At 32.7% G+C, this 13,566-nt stretch overlaps 1 protein-coding gene across 2 annotated transcripts in view; it reads left to right on the plus strand.

Annotated features, from left to right (window-relative positions):
* Window positions 1-8,073, plus strand: part of LOC133615882 (ephrin type-A receptor 6-like) — a 252,293-nt gene extending 244,220 nt beyond the window's left edge. The window contains exons 19-20 of one of the 2 annotated variants that reach the window (XM_061974746.1): window positions 1,687-1,836; window positions 7,180-8,073. In XM_061974746.1, the coding sequence (XP_061830730.1) occupies window positions 1,687-1,836; window positions 7,180-7,294 (265 nt within the window). In that variant the 3' untranslated portion in view covers window positions 7,295-8,073. The remainder of the gene's footprint in view (window positions 1-1,686; window positions 1,837-7,179) is intronic. The other variant, XM_061974747.1, reaches the window with a different exon arrangement.
* The last annotated feature ends 5,493 nt before the right edge of the window (window positions 8,074-13,566 follow it).

Genomic DNA, 13,566 nt, shown 5'->3' on the forward strand with positions numbered 1-13,566 from the left:
ATGATAATAATAATAATTTTGGAGGTCAAAATAAATTATGTTTAGGGCACATAAATAAATACATAGTGTATCTTTTTAAAATTAATAAATAAATAAAGATGGGTGAGGGGATCAAAATAAAATTCTGCTTAGGGCCCATATTTGGCCAAAGATGGCGCTGCACATAAATAAAAAAGTGTGAATTTAAAAAAAGAAGAAAGAAAGAAAAAAGTCAAGCAAATTAATGGCGTGGGGGCTCAAGTTTTTTTTTAAATGCCTCACTTAAATAAAACATTTTTTAGTTCCTTTTGGTTGGCTCAAAATACAATTTTGCTCATAAATTAAAAGGGGGGATCAAAATAAAATTCTGCTCCACATAATTTTTTAAATTCCTTTTGTATATAATACAAATACATTTTAAAAAAGTGTAAAAAAAAAAAATGTTTTCATAATTGTACAATTAAATTTTGCATAGGGCCCCAATTTTGCCAGCTAGCCCTGTACATACATAAAAAAGCATTGACATTTGTTTTTATTTTTTAAAGGGGTGTCAAACGTAATTAATGTAATGTATGTATGTAATGTATATATATATTATAGTTTATATATAATAATTTTGACTTCCTATGTATCGCTAATAAAAAAAAAAATATCCCTATGGTAATTCAATTATGAGATGAAAATGTACAATTATGAGATAAAAAAGTATTTAAATATTACTTAAATGAAGAAATACTTTAATGTAATTAAATAAAACATCTAAAATTTAAATAAATACATCAAATAAATAAACGTGTCATTAATTAAAGAAAGGTGGGCGGGGGCTCAACATAAAATTCTGCTTCGGGCCCCAATTTAGTCAAAAATAAAAAAGTGAAAAAAAAAATTTTTTTCAAATTTTATCTCATAATTTTTATTATTTTATCTCATCCATCCATCCATGTTCTACCTCTTATAATGTTTATTATTTTACATTAATAATTTCAATTATGTTATATCATAATTTTGATGTTTAATCACATAATTTACATTTTCATTTCATAATACCTATGTGTGAATGTGAGTGTGAATGTTGTCTGTCTATCTGTGTTGGCCCTGCGATGAGGTGGCGACTTGTCCAGGGTGTACCCCGCCTTCCGCCCGATTGTAGCTGAGATAGGCTCCAGCGACCCCCGCGACCCCAAAGGGAATAAGCGGTAGAAAATGGATGGGATGGATATCGACTTTCTTTTTTTATGTCATATTTCTGACTTTTATCTCATAATTATGACTTTTTTTCATCATTTCAACTTTTTATATTTGGCTCCACATAATTTATATATTTTTTTTATTCACACAGGGTGGTTCTTTTTTTATATAATAAAAATAAATTTTAAAAAAAGTGTAAAAAAAAAAAAAATTTAAGTGAGAGGGGTTCAAAATAAAATTCGGATTATTGATTGTTTAGCCTGAAGATGTCTACAATAGCACTTTGTCATTCTCCAAAAGTGGTCAGAGTGAGGAAAAGAACGACAAATAACTGACTCGTCATCCTTAATGTGGACTTTAAAATGTCTTCCTCGCATGGAAGCAAAAACGCCTTCAGAAATGTGTTAGGTGTGTTTCCGCAGCGTGCATTTGATGAGCTTTTTAAATATGCCCACCATCACGGGTGGTCCTCCATTGCATATGAAATATTCATGCCCTCTAATCCTTCTGCTGTCTTAGTTTCCCCGAGTCTCCAGACGACTTGCCCGACTACCCGCTCTTCATCTCCATCGGAGACTGGCTGGACTCCATCAAGATGAGCCAATACAAGAACAACTTCATTGCTGCAGGATACACCACGCTGGATTCCATCGCCACCATGAGCATAGAGTGAGTGAACGGTCCCAAGTTCCAGACCCTGGCGCTCGTCAGTCCCTCCAGGACTCTGTTGGTGAATGCCAGGGGCCTCAAATGTCTGAATTCACAGCAGCTTTTTTTAGAAAGTTGCCGGCAAAATTTGCAATGTTTTTCCAAAACATTTAATCAACTTGCGATTTTATAAATGAATCTATTTGACATTACATTTTAGAAGAAAGAACATGTTGTCTTTATATAAGCCGCACCACACTATAAGTCGCAGATATATACCTTGTGAAATGAGTTATTTATGCAAAAAGATGTTTATTTACATACCTTAATTGTTTCCAAACGGCGTCTGTGACGCGGCAGTAAAACGGCTGATCAAACAAAACAGAAGTCATCGTCACGGACCCTAGCTAGCTCTTCAATCAGCTGAACAGACTCAATAACTCCTCTGTAACGCTTTGGTGAATTTACTGAGGAATTTGTGACACTGGAAAGACACAAAAAGAATGCCGTTGTAAGTTGCTAATACTAACACAGACATTTGTAAACATGTTTGCGTATTAGCTAATGCTAACATTACGATAGCACGTACAAATATGCATGAAAACACTCCTACAGACATCACACATGGGACGGTTTAGTTATATTGTAAAAGTTATGACTGAGGAATCCATACTAGTAGAAACGCTGTAGACGAAGAGAAGACGGAACAGCACTTCTACTTCCGGTTGAAAGCTCTAAACAGAAGGGCACTGCAGCACCTGCTGTGAGCAAACTCGTCCAAAAGATGGCGCCATAGCACAAACAATAACACACCTTTACAGTGTCTTTGCTTGTTTAGTTTTTTTTAACTATTTGCATTACGGCCATCAGCAAAGAAAAATCCATAAATAAGGGGCACCGTTTTATAAGCCGCAGGTTATGTAGTCCGGAATTTACGGTAGTTATCAATGTTTTAACAGTTTCTTGTAACCTTAACCTCCAAAAAGCACAAAAAAAGCATAAAAAAATAATTACTGTATTCAAATAATTACTGTATCAACGTCACAACCCGACATTGATTAAACGTCGTCAGAAAGCATGTTGTTTCAACGTTGTATTTGTGTTGTAGAATATGGGTTGGGAAATAACCAAAAATCAATGTTAAAATAACCGTCACAACCTGACATTGATTAAACGTTGTCAGATATCATGTTGTTTCAACGTTGTATGAGTTTTGTAGAATATTGGTTGGGAAAATTACCACAATTCAATGATCAAATCAACGTTCAAAAAGCATGTTGTTTCAACGTTGTATTTGTGTTGTAGAATATGGGTTGGGAAATAACCAAAAATCAATGTTAAAATAACCGTCACAACCTGACATTGATTAAACGTCGTCAAAATCATGTTGTTTCAACGTTATATGAGTCTTGTAGAATGTTGGTTGGGAAAATGACCAAGATTCAATGATCAAATCAACGTCAGAGCCCAACATTGATTAAACATCATCAAAAAGCATGTTAAAAGTTAAAGTTAAAGTTAAAGTACCAATGATTGTCACACACACACTAGGTGTGGCGAGATTATTCTCTGCATTTGACCCATCACCCTTAATCACCCCCTGGGAGGTGAGGGGAGCAGTGCGTAGCAGCGGTGGCCGCGCCCGGGAATCATTTTGGTGATTTAACCCCCAATTCCAACCCTTGTTGTTTCAACGTTGTAATAGTTTTGTGGAATTTTGGTTGGGAAATGACCAAAATTCAATGTTAAAATCAACGTCACAACCCGACATTGAATAAACGTCGTCAAAAAGATGTTGTTTTAACGTTAGGTATGTGTTGTAGAATATGGGTTGGGAAATGACCAAAATTCAATGTTAAAATCAACGTCACAACCTGACATTGAATAAACGTTGTCAAAAAGATGTTGTTTCAACGTTAGGTATGTTTTGTAAAATATCCATCCATCCATTTTCTACCACTTGAATTGGTTAGGAAATGACCGAATTTCAATGGTCAAATCAACGTCAGAACCCAACATTGAATAAACGTCAAAAAGCATGTTGTTTCAACGTTGTATTTGTGTTGTAGAATATTGGTTGGGAAATGACCAAAATTCAATGATCCAATCAACGTCAGAACCCAACATTGAATAAACATTGTCAAAAAGATATTGTTTCAACGTTAGGTTTGTGTTGCAGAAAATTGGTTGGGAAATGACCAAAATTCAATGGTCAAATCAACGTCAGAACCCAACATTGAATAAACGATGTCAAAAAGCATGTTGTTTCAATGTTGTAGAAAATTGGTTGTAAAATGACCAAAGTTCAATGTTAAAATTAACCTCACAACCTGACATTGAATAAACGTTGTCAAAAAGATGTTTTAACTTCAGGTATGTGTTGTAGAATATTGGTTGGGAAATGACCAAAATTCAATGTTAAAACTAACGTCACAACCTGACATTGATTAAACGTCGCCAAAAAGATGTTGTTTTAACGTTGTATGTGTTGTAGAACAGTGGTTCTCAAATGGGGGTACGCGTACCCATGGGGGTACTTGAAGGTATGCCAAGAGATTTTTTTTAAATGTCTGTCAAAAAGAACTGTGAAAAGAAATGCAACAATGCAATATTCAGTGTTGACAGATAGATTTTTTTGTGGACATGTTCCATAAATATTGATGTTAAAAATTTCTTTTTTTGTGAAGAAATGTTTAGAATTAAGTTCATGAATGCAGGTGGATCTCTATTACAATCCCCAAAGAGGGCACTTTAAGTTGATGATTACTTCTATGTGTAGAAATCTTTATTTATAATTGAATCACTTGTTTATTTTTCAACACGTTTTTAGTTATTTTTATTAGGGATGTCCGATAATGGCTTTTTGCCGATATTCGATATTGTCCAACTCTTTAATTACAGATAACGATATCAACCGATATATAGAGTCGTGGAATTAACACATTATTATGCCTAATTTGGACAACCAGGTATGGTGAAGATAAGGTACTTTTTTTTTTAATTAATAAAATAAAATAAGATAAATAAATTAAAAACAAATTTCTTGAATAAAAAAGAAAGTAAAACAATATAAAAACAGTTATGTAGAAACAAGTAATTAATGAAAATGAGTAAAATTAACTGTTAAAGGTTAGTATTATTAGTGGACCAGTAGCACGCACAATCATGTGTGCTTACGGACTGTATCCCTTGCAGACTGTATTGATATATATTAGGGATGTCCCGATCCGATATTTGGATCGGATCGGCCGCCGATATTTGCAAAAAAATGCGTATCACAAAGGCATGGGAAAATGCCGATCCAGATTAAAAAAAACTACGGTCCGTGTTTTCCAACGCACCGATTTAAATAATATATTCCACTTTTCTGCTGCTCCCTAATTTACGTTCCGCATTTTCCAGCACACCTTCAACACATCCACAGGTCTGTGGATTCTCATGCAAGACACGCAGTTGCTTTTAGCTGCTGGCATTACACGACAGGCTCTTCTCACTCTTTCCTGTCTGTCTTTCTCACAGACAGCAAGTGCACCTTCTTACACACGTCACATACTGTCACGTCATACGTCACATACGTATACGTCCTCACGGAGCAGAGAGGTAGCAGCATGGCTAACGTTAGCTGTGATGCTAGCGCAGCCGGGTTAGCAAACTTCCCTCTAGGGTGCGCGCCTGTGCAATTGCGCACTGCAAATCTATGCCACGCACAAAATCAAATAAAAAAATAAGCGCATAACAATTTTCGACACACGGACGCGCCAGAGAAAACAGTTTTCGTCATCATTGTTCAAATATTGTAACGTCTGTCGAGACGCTTATCTCCATTCGGTGCCACACGTCCACACCATCAAAATGCCGAGGCAAACATTTCCACATCAACACCGTATGAAAAAATTAGTGATTTTTTTAGTTGTGATTTCCTTCTCTGCATGAAAGTTTAAAAGTAGCATATATTAATGCAGTATGAAGAACAATGTTTTAATGTAGACACATAGAATCATCATACTGCTGTGATTATATGCATCAAGTGTTCATTCAAGGCTAAGGCAAAATATCGAGATATATATCGTGTATCGCAATATGGCCTTAAAATATCGCAATATTAAAAAAAGGCCATATCGCCCAGCCCTAGTTTCAATGATGCCATTTCTGTTTGTCATGTATAATTTTGTCTATTTTGTGTTTATCCTTGAATAAACAGGTCAGTTTCTTGTTACCAACCATTGTGTATTATTCAAACTCCCCTAATTCAGCTGGCTAGTTGTTATCAAGAGTACTAAAACCCTTTTCAACATGATTCTGACAACTAAGTAGGCTAAATAACTAAACTTTAATACATGCTCGGATAGGCCAGTATCGGTCGGTATCGGATCGGAAGTGCAAAAACAATATCGGTATCGGATCGGAAGTGCAAAAACCTGGATCGGGACATCCCTAATATATATTGATATATAATGTAGGAACCAGAATATTAATAACAGAAAAAAACAACCCTTTTGTGTGAATGAGTGTAAATGGGGGAGGGAGGTTTTTTGGGTTGGTGCACTAATTGTAAGTGTATGTTGTGTTTTTTATGTTGATTAAAAAATTTAAAAAAATTAAAATGATAACAATGGTTAAAAAACCGATACCGATAATTTCCGGTATTACATTTTAACGCATTTATCGGCCTGCCGATATTATCGGACATCTCTAATTTGTATATCTTTTTTTCCAAATAGTTCAAGAAAGACCACTACAAATGAGCAATATTTTGCACTGTTATACAATTTAATAAATCAGAAACTGATGACATAGTGCTGTATTTTACTTCTTTATCACTTTTTTTCCAACCAAAAATACTTTGTTCTGATTAGGGGGTACTTGAATTAAAAAAATGTTCACAGGGGGTACATCACCGAAAAAAGGTTGAGAACCACTGTTGTAGAATATCCATCCATCCATCCATCCATTTTCTACCACTTCAACGTCAGAACCCAACATTGAATAAACGTCAAATAACATGTTGTTTCAACGTTCTATTTGTGTTGTACAATATTGGTTGGAAAATGACCAAAATTCAACGGTCAAATCAACATCAGGACCCAATATTGATTAAACGTCGTCAAAAAGTGTGTTGTTTCAACGTTGTGTTTGACTTGCTCGACGTCAGGACCTAATTCAACAAGTTCTCAACGTTGTTTCAACGTCTCGTGCCTGCTGGGCAGATGGTAGTAAGTGGATTGCAAAGTGGTGAGGGAGAGCATTACCGTGAATTGTTTCTTATGGGAACTGTTTCACGCCAAAACCTTTTAGGAAGTAAATACTCCCAAAGACTGCTGCTGTTTTTTCCAACAATTCCACTCAAACTGTTTTCTCCCTCAGCGACATCCGGCGAATCGGGATCTGCCTGATCGGCCACCAGAGGAGGATCATAAGCAGCATCCAATCCCTGCGCCTGCAGTTCCACCACATCCAACACAGCGGCTTTCAAGTGTAACGGACCGCGTGGGCACGCAGCCGCCGGACTGCTGGGGCTAAGAGGGGGGCGTCACACGACCAGAACCATCCGCCGTCTGGTCCCTCGTCATCTCATCGGTCTTTGGACTGCCGCCAACCTCAGCCGGCTCTCGTTAGCTCAGCAAATATTAGGACAGCTTTGAATTGAGTGTGTGGGTTGAAGTGGCGGTCAGTGAAGGCCTCGACAATCCCGACGGTTCTCATCCACTTGAATCCGATACCTCAACACCAGAGCAACGTTTGGTGTTTTCTTAGCAAATTTGAGGCCGGTTTATTGAGTTATGTCATGACAAAAATGGTAAATACGATCCTGTTAATGAACTGAAGACCACTGAATGTCAAAAGATTTTATAGATCCACATCCATGGTATTAAAGTGCGTCTTGTACTGGAAGTCATGTAAAAGGTGTATGTCTCTTCCTTAATAAACAAATCTATTTTAACTCCCTTTTAATGACTCCCTACACACACACACACACGTGTATCCATGGAAACGTGCTCTTAGCCGTCACTCAAGATACTGACACGTTTTGTAGACATGGAGTGTTGTCAGGTGATTTTGTCAAGCAGGAGCCCGGAGCTCATTTTTGTAGCTACCTGTGGCACATTCTTAATAAAACAAAAACATCCATATTTAATAAAAGTGAAATAAAAGAGCATTTTTAAGGCTTCAATTATTCCACATGAAATATTGTACTTTGAAATATTTTTTCGGAAAAAACATGGCATGTTTTGTGTGTTTGAAATACAAAAGACAACGTTTTCTTAGACAAAAAAGGCATAAAACAAACACAATTTAAAATATATATATAATTAATGAATGTATCTGAAGTTGATCTATGAATTTAAGCTTTAAAAAGTAAAAAAAAAAAATGCTCAAAAAATAATAATGAATCAAAATCAGCGTTATGAATTATTGACCTATTTCAGACTCCAATTACTTCACATCCCTTTGACATATTTATTGGGGAAAATGTTGCATATTTTGTGTGTTTGCAATATAAAATAACATTTTCTGCGACAAAAAGGGCATAAAACTAATAAACAAACAAAAAAAAACATTAAAAAGCTGCGATGGCGACTTGTCCAGGGTGTAACCCGCCTTCCGCCCGATTGTAGCTGAGATAGGCTCCAGCGCCCCCCGCGACCCCGAAGGGAATAAGCGGTAGAAAATGGATTGATGGATGGAAGTTATAAAAATGTTTAATCGACAGAGAGATGTGAAGTTAAACCAGAGACTTAAGCGTTAAATGTTATTAAAAAAAACAAAAAAAAACCGTATGACCTTTTTCTTAACAGTTTTTGGATTCCTCTAAATTTTTATAGATTTTTTTTTACTGTTATTGCACACAAAATAATAATGAATCAAAATCAATGCTGTTGTTAATTATTGACTAATTCATTGCTCACATTACTTCACATCAAATGTTCCACTTTGACATTTTTGGGGATTTCTATGACAAAAAGGACATAAAACAAAAAAAAAAAATGAAAAAAATATTTAAAACTTATAATTGATGTATAGATTTGAAGTTGATCAAGAGATTTTTAACACTTTTATGAGTGGAGCCTTTTTGGATCCCTGAGAAGTGGACATGGAGTGTTGTCAGGTGAGTTTGTCAAGCAGGAGCCCGGAGCTCATTTTTGTAGCTACCTGTGGCACATTCTTAATAAAACAAAAACATTTAATAAAAGTGAAATAAAAGAGCATACAGGTGAAATGTAACAAGAAAAAGTTGCAATGTTGACTCTAATAACACAAAGGCTGTTTTTGTTTCTTTTTGTTTTTCTCAAAAATAATAATGAATAAACATCAATGTTATGAATTATTGACCTATTCAAGGCTCAAATTACGTCACATCAATTACATTATTTTTAGGAAACATATTGCATAGTTTGTGTGTTTACCATAAAAAAAAACAATGTTTTCTTTGACAAAAAGGCATAAAACAAGCAACACATTTTTAAAAAAATTTTTTTATTGGATCCCTGAGAATTTTTGTGCAATTTTCTTTTTTAATTGTCACTACTCAAAAAATAATATGTTGTTATACAGTATATTATTGACATTTTTAAGGCTTCAATTACTTCACATCAAATATTCCACTTTGAAATATTTTTTGGGAAACATATTGCATATTTTGTGTGTTTGCAATATAAAAAACAAAGTTTTCTTTGACGAAGGGGCATAAAACAAACAAAAAAACATTAAAAAAAGAAAAAAGTATGACTTATTTTTTAACACTTTTATGAGTGATATAAAATAACATTTTCTTTGACAAAAAGGCATAAAACAAGCAAAAAAAATACAAATGTATTGGATCCCTGAGAATTTTAGTGAGATTTTCTTTTTTAATTGTCACTACTCAAAAAATAATAATGAATCAAAATCAATATTGTTATATATTATTGACATATTTAAAAACCTCTTAAGGCCCAAGCTGTTTGTTTACATGCTTTTTTTTCTTCTCTCTTTGGTATTTGGGCTTATTGGACCCCAATTAGAATAAAAAACTAAGAATCATCTTTTTATATGATGTACTTATTAGTCCATAAGTAACAAATGTGTACTTTATGTTTAGTGACATGCTAATTCTTATTTTTACACCTTTTTTTTTTTCCAAATTCCATTGTATGTTGTACTCTTCTGACACCACCAGATGGCAGTATAAGTGTCCACATAAGTGGCCATAAGACCCCAATTCAGTAGTGTACACAATTTTGGAAATAAGAGCTAAAAAGGTGCTGTCCACGCATGTGGCCACTAAGCCTTTAGAGGTGTTAATAAGGCTTCAAGTACTTCACATCAAATATTCCACTTTGAAATATTTTTGGGGAAACATATTGCATATTTTGTGTGTTTGCAATATAAAAAAACAAAGTTTTCTTTGACGAAAGGGCATAAAACAAGCAACAACAAAAAACATTACAAAAATAAAAATGCCTGACTTATTTTTTAACACTTTTATGAGTGTGTGCCTTTTGGATCCCTGAGAATTTTATTGCAATTTTCTTTTTTAATTGTCACTACTCAAAAAATAATAATGAATCAAAATCAATGTTGTTATACAGTATATTATTGACATTTTTAAGGCTTCAATTACTTCACATCAAATATTCCACTTTGACATATTTTTTGGGAAACATATTGCATATTTTGTGTGTTTGCAATATAAAAAACAAAGTTTTCTTTGACGAAAGGGCATAAAACAAACAAAAAAACATTAAAAAAAAGAAAAAAGTATGACTTATTTTTTAACACTTTTATGAGTGATATAAAATAACATTTTCTTTGACAAAAAGGCATAAAACAAGCAAAAAATATATATAAATGTATTGGATCCCTGAGAATTTTTGTGCAATTTTTTTTTTTAATTGTCACTACTCAAAAAATAATAATGAATCAAAATCAATGTTGTTATATATTATTGACATTTTTAAGGCTTCAATTACTTCGCATCAAATATTCCACTTTGAAATATTTTTTGGGAAACATATTGCATATTTTGTGTGTTTGCAATATAAAAAAACAAAGTTTTCTTTGACGAAAGGGCATAAAACAAGCAACAACAAAAAACATTACAAAAATAAAAATGCCTGACTTATTTTTTAACACTTTTATGAGTGTGTGCCTTTTGGATCCCTGAGAATTTTATTGCAATTTTCTTTTTTAATTGTCACTACTCAAAAAATAATAATGAATCAAAATCAATGTTGTTATACAGTATATTATTGACATTTTTAAGGCTTCAATTACTTCACATCAAATATTCCACTTTGACATATTTTTTGGGAAACATATTGCATATTTTGTGTGTTTGCAATATAAAAAACAAAGTTTTCTTTGACGAAAGGGCATAAAACAAACAAAAAAACATTTAAAAAAAAAAAGTATGACTTATTTTTTAACACTTTTATGAGTGATATAAAATAACATTTTCTTTGACAAAAAGGCATAAAACAAGCAAAAAAATATATAAATGTATTGGATCCCTGAGAATTTTAGTGCGATTTTCTTTTTTAATTGTCACTACTCAAAAAATAATAATGAATCAAAATCAATGTTGTTATATATTATTGACATATTTAAAAATCTCTTAAGGCCCAAGCTGTTTGTTTACATGCTTTTTTTCTCTCTCTTTGTTATTTGGGCTTATTGGACCCTAATTAGAATAAAAAACTAAGAATCATCTTTTTATATGATGTACTTATTAGTCCATAAGTAACAAATGTGTACTTTATGTTTAGTGACATGCTAATTCTTATTTTTACACTTTTTTTTTTTTTCCAAATTCCATTGTATGTTATACTCTTCTGACACCACCAGATGGCAGTATAAGTGTCCACATAAGTGGCCATAAGACCCCAATTCAGTAGTGTACACAATTTTGGAAATACAAGCTAAAAGGTGCTGTCCACGGATGTGGCCACTAAGCCTTTAGAGGTGTTAAGGCTTCAATTACTTCACATCAAATATTCCACTTTGAAATATTTTTGGGGAAACATATTGCATATTTTGTGTGTTTGCAATATAAAAAAACAAAGTTTTCTTTGACGAAAGGGCATAAAACAAGCAACAACAAAAAACATTACAAAAATAAAAATGCCTGATTTATTTTTTAACACTTTTATGAGTGTGTGCCTTTTGGATCCCTGAGAATTTTAGTGCAATTTTCTTTTTTAATTGTCACTACTCAAAAAATAATAATGAATCAAAATCAATGTTGTTATACAGTATATTATTGACATTTTTAAGGCTTCAATTACTTCACATCAAATATTCCACTTTGACATATTTTTTGGGAAACATTACATATTTTGTGTGTTTGCAATATAAAAAACTAAGTTTTCTTTGACGAAAAGGCATAAAACAAACAAAAAACATAAAAAAAAAAAAAAAGGATGACTTATTTTTTAACACTTTTATGAGTGATATAAAATAACATTTTCTTTGACAAAAAGGCATAAAACAAGCAAAAAAAATACAAATGTATTGAATCCCTGTGAATTTTAGTGAGATTTTCTTTTTTAATTGTCACTACTCAAAAAATAATAATGAATCAAAATCAATATTGTTATATATTATTGACATATTTAAAAACCTCTTAAGGCCCAAGCTGTTTGTTTACATGCTTTTTTTTTTATTATTTCTCTTTGCTATTTGGGCTTATTGGACCCCAATTAGAATAAAAAACTAAGAATCATCTTTTTATATGATGTACTTATTAGTCCATAAGTAACAAATGTGTACTTTATGTTTAGTGACATGCTAATTCTTATTTTTACACTTTTTTTTTTTTTTCAAATTCCATTGTATGTTGTACTCTTCTGACACCACCGGATGGCAGTATAAGTGTCCACATAAGTGGCCATAAGACCCCAATTCAGTAGTGTACACAATTTTGGAAATAAGAGCTAAAAAGGTGCTGTCCACGCATGTGGCCACTAAGCCTTTAGAGGTGTTAAGGCTTCAATTACTTCACATCAAATATTCCACTTTCAATTATTTTTGGGGAAATATATTGCATATTTTGTGTGTTTGCAATATAAAAAAACATTACAAAAATAAAAATGCCTGACTTATTTTTTAACACTTTTATGAGTGTGTGCCTTTTGGATCCCTGAGAATTTTAGTGCAATTTTCTTTTTTAATTGTCACTACTCAAAAAATAATAATGAATCAAAATCAATGTTGTTATACAGTATATTATTGACATTTTTAAGGCTTCAATTACTTCACATCAAATATTCCACTTTGAAATATTTTTTGGGAAATATATTGCATATTTTGTGTGTTTGCAATATAAAAAACAAAGTTTTCTTTGACGAAAGGGCATAAAACAAACAAAAAAACATTTAAAAAAAAAAAGTATGACTTATTTTTGAACACTTTTATGAGTGATATAAAATAACATTTTCTTTGACAAAAAGGCATAAAACAAGCAAAAAATATATATAAATGTATTGGATCCCTGAGAATTTTAGTGCGATTTTTTTTTTTAATTGTCACTACTCAAAAAATAATAATGAATCAAAATCAATGTTGTTATATATTATTGACATTTTTAAGGCTTCAATTACTTCGCATCAAATATTCCACTTTGAAATATTTTTTGGGAAACATATTGCATATTTTGTGTGTTTGCAATATAAAAAACAAAGTTTTCTTTGACGAAAGGGCATAAAACAAACAAACAAAAAAACAAATACAAATGTATGACTTATTTTTTAACACTTTTATGGGTGTATGCAT

This window comes from Nerophis lumbriciformis, linkage group LG15 (assembly GCF_033978685.3).
Source record: "Nerophis lumbriciformis linkage group LG15, RoL_Nlum_v2.1, whole genome shotgun sequence".
Lineage (NCBI taxonomy): Eukaryota > Metazoa > Chordata > Actinopteri > Syngnathiformes > Syngnathidae > Nerophis > Nerophis lumbriciformis.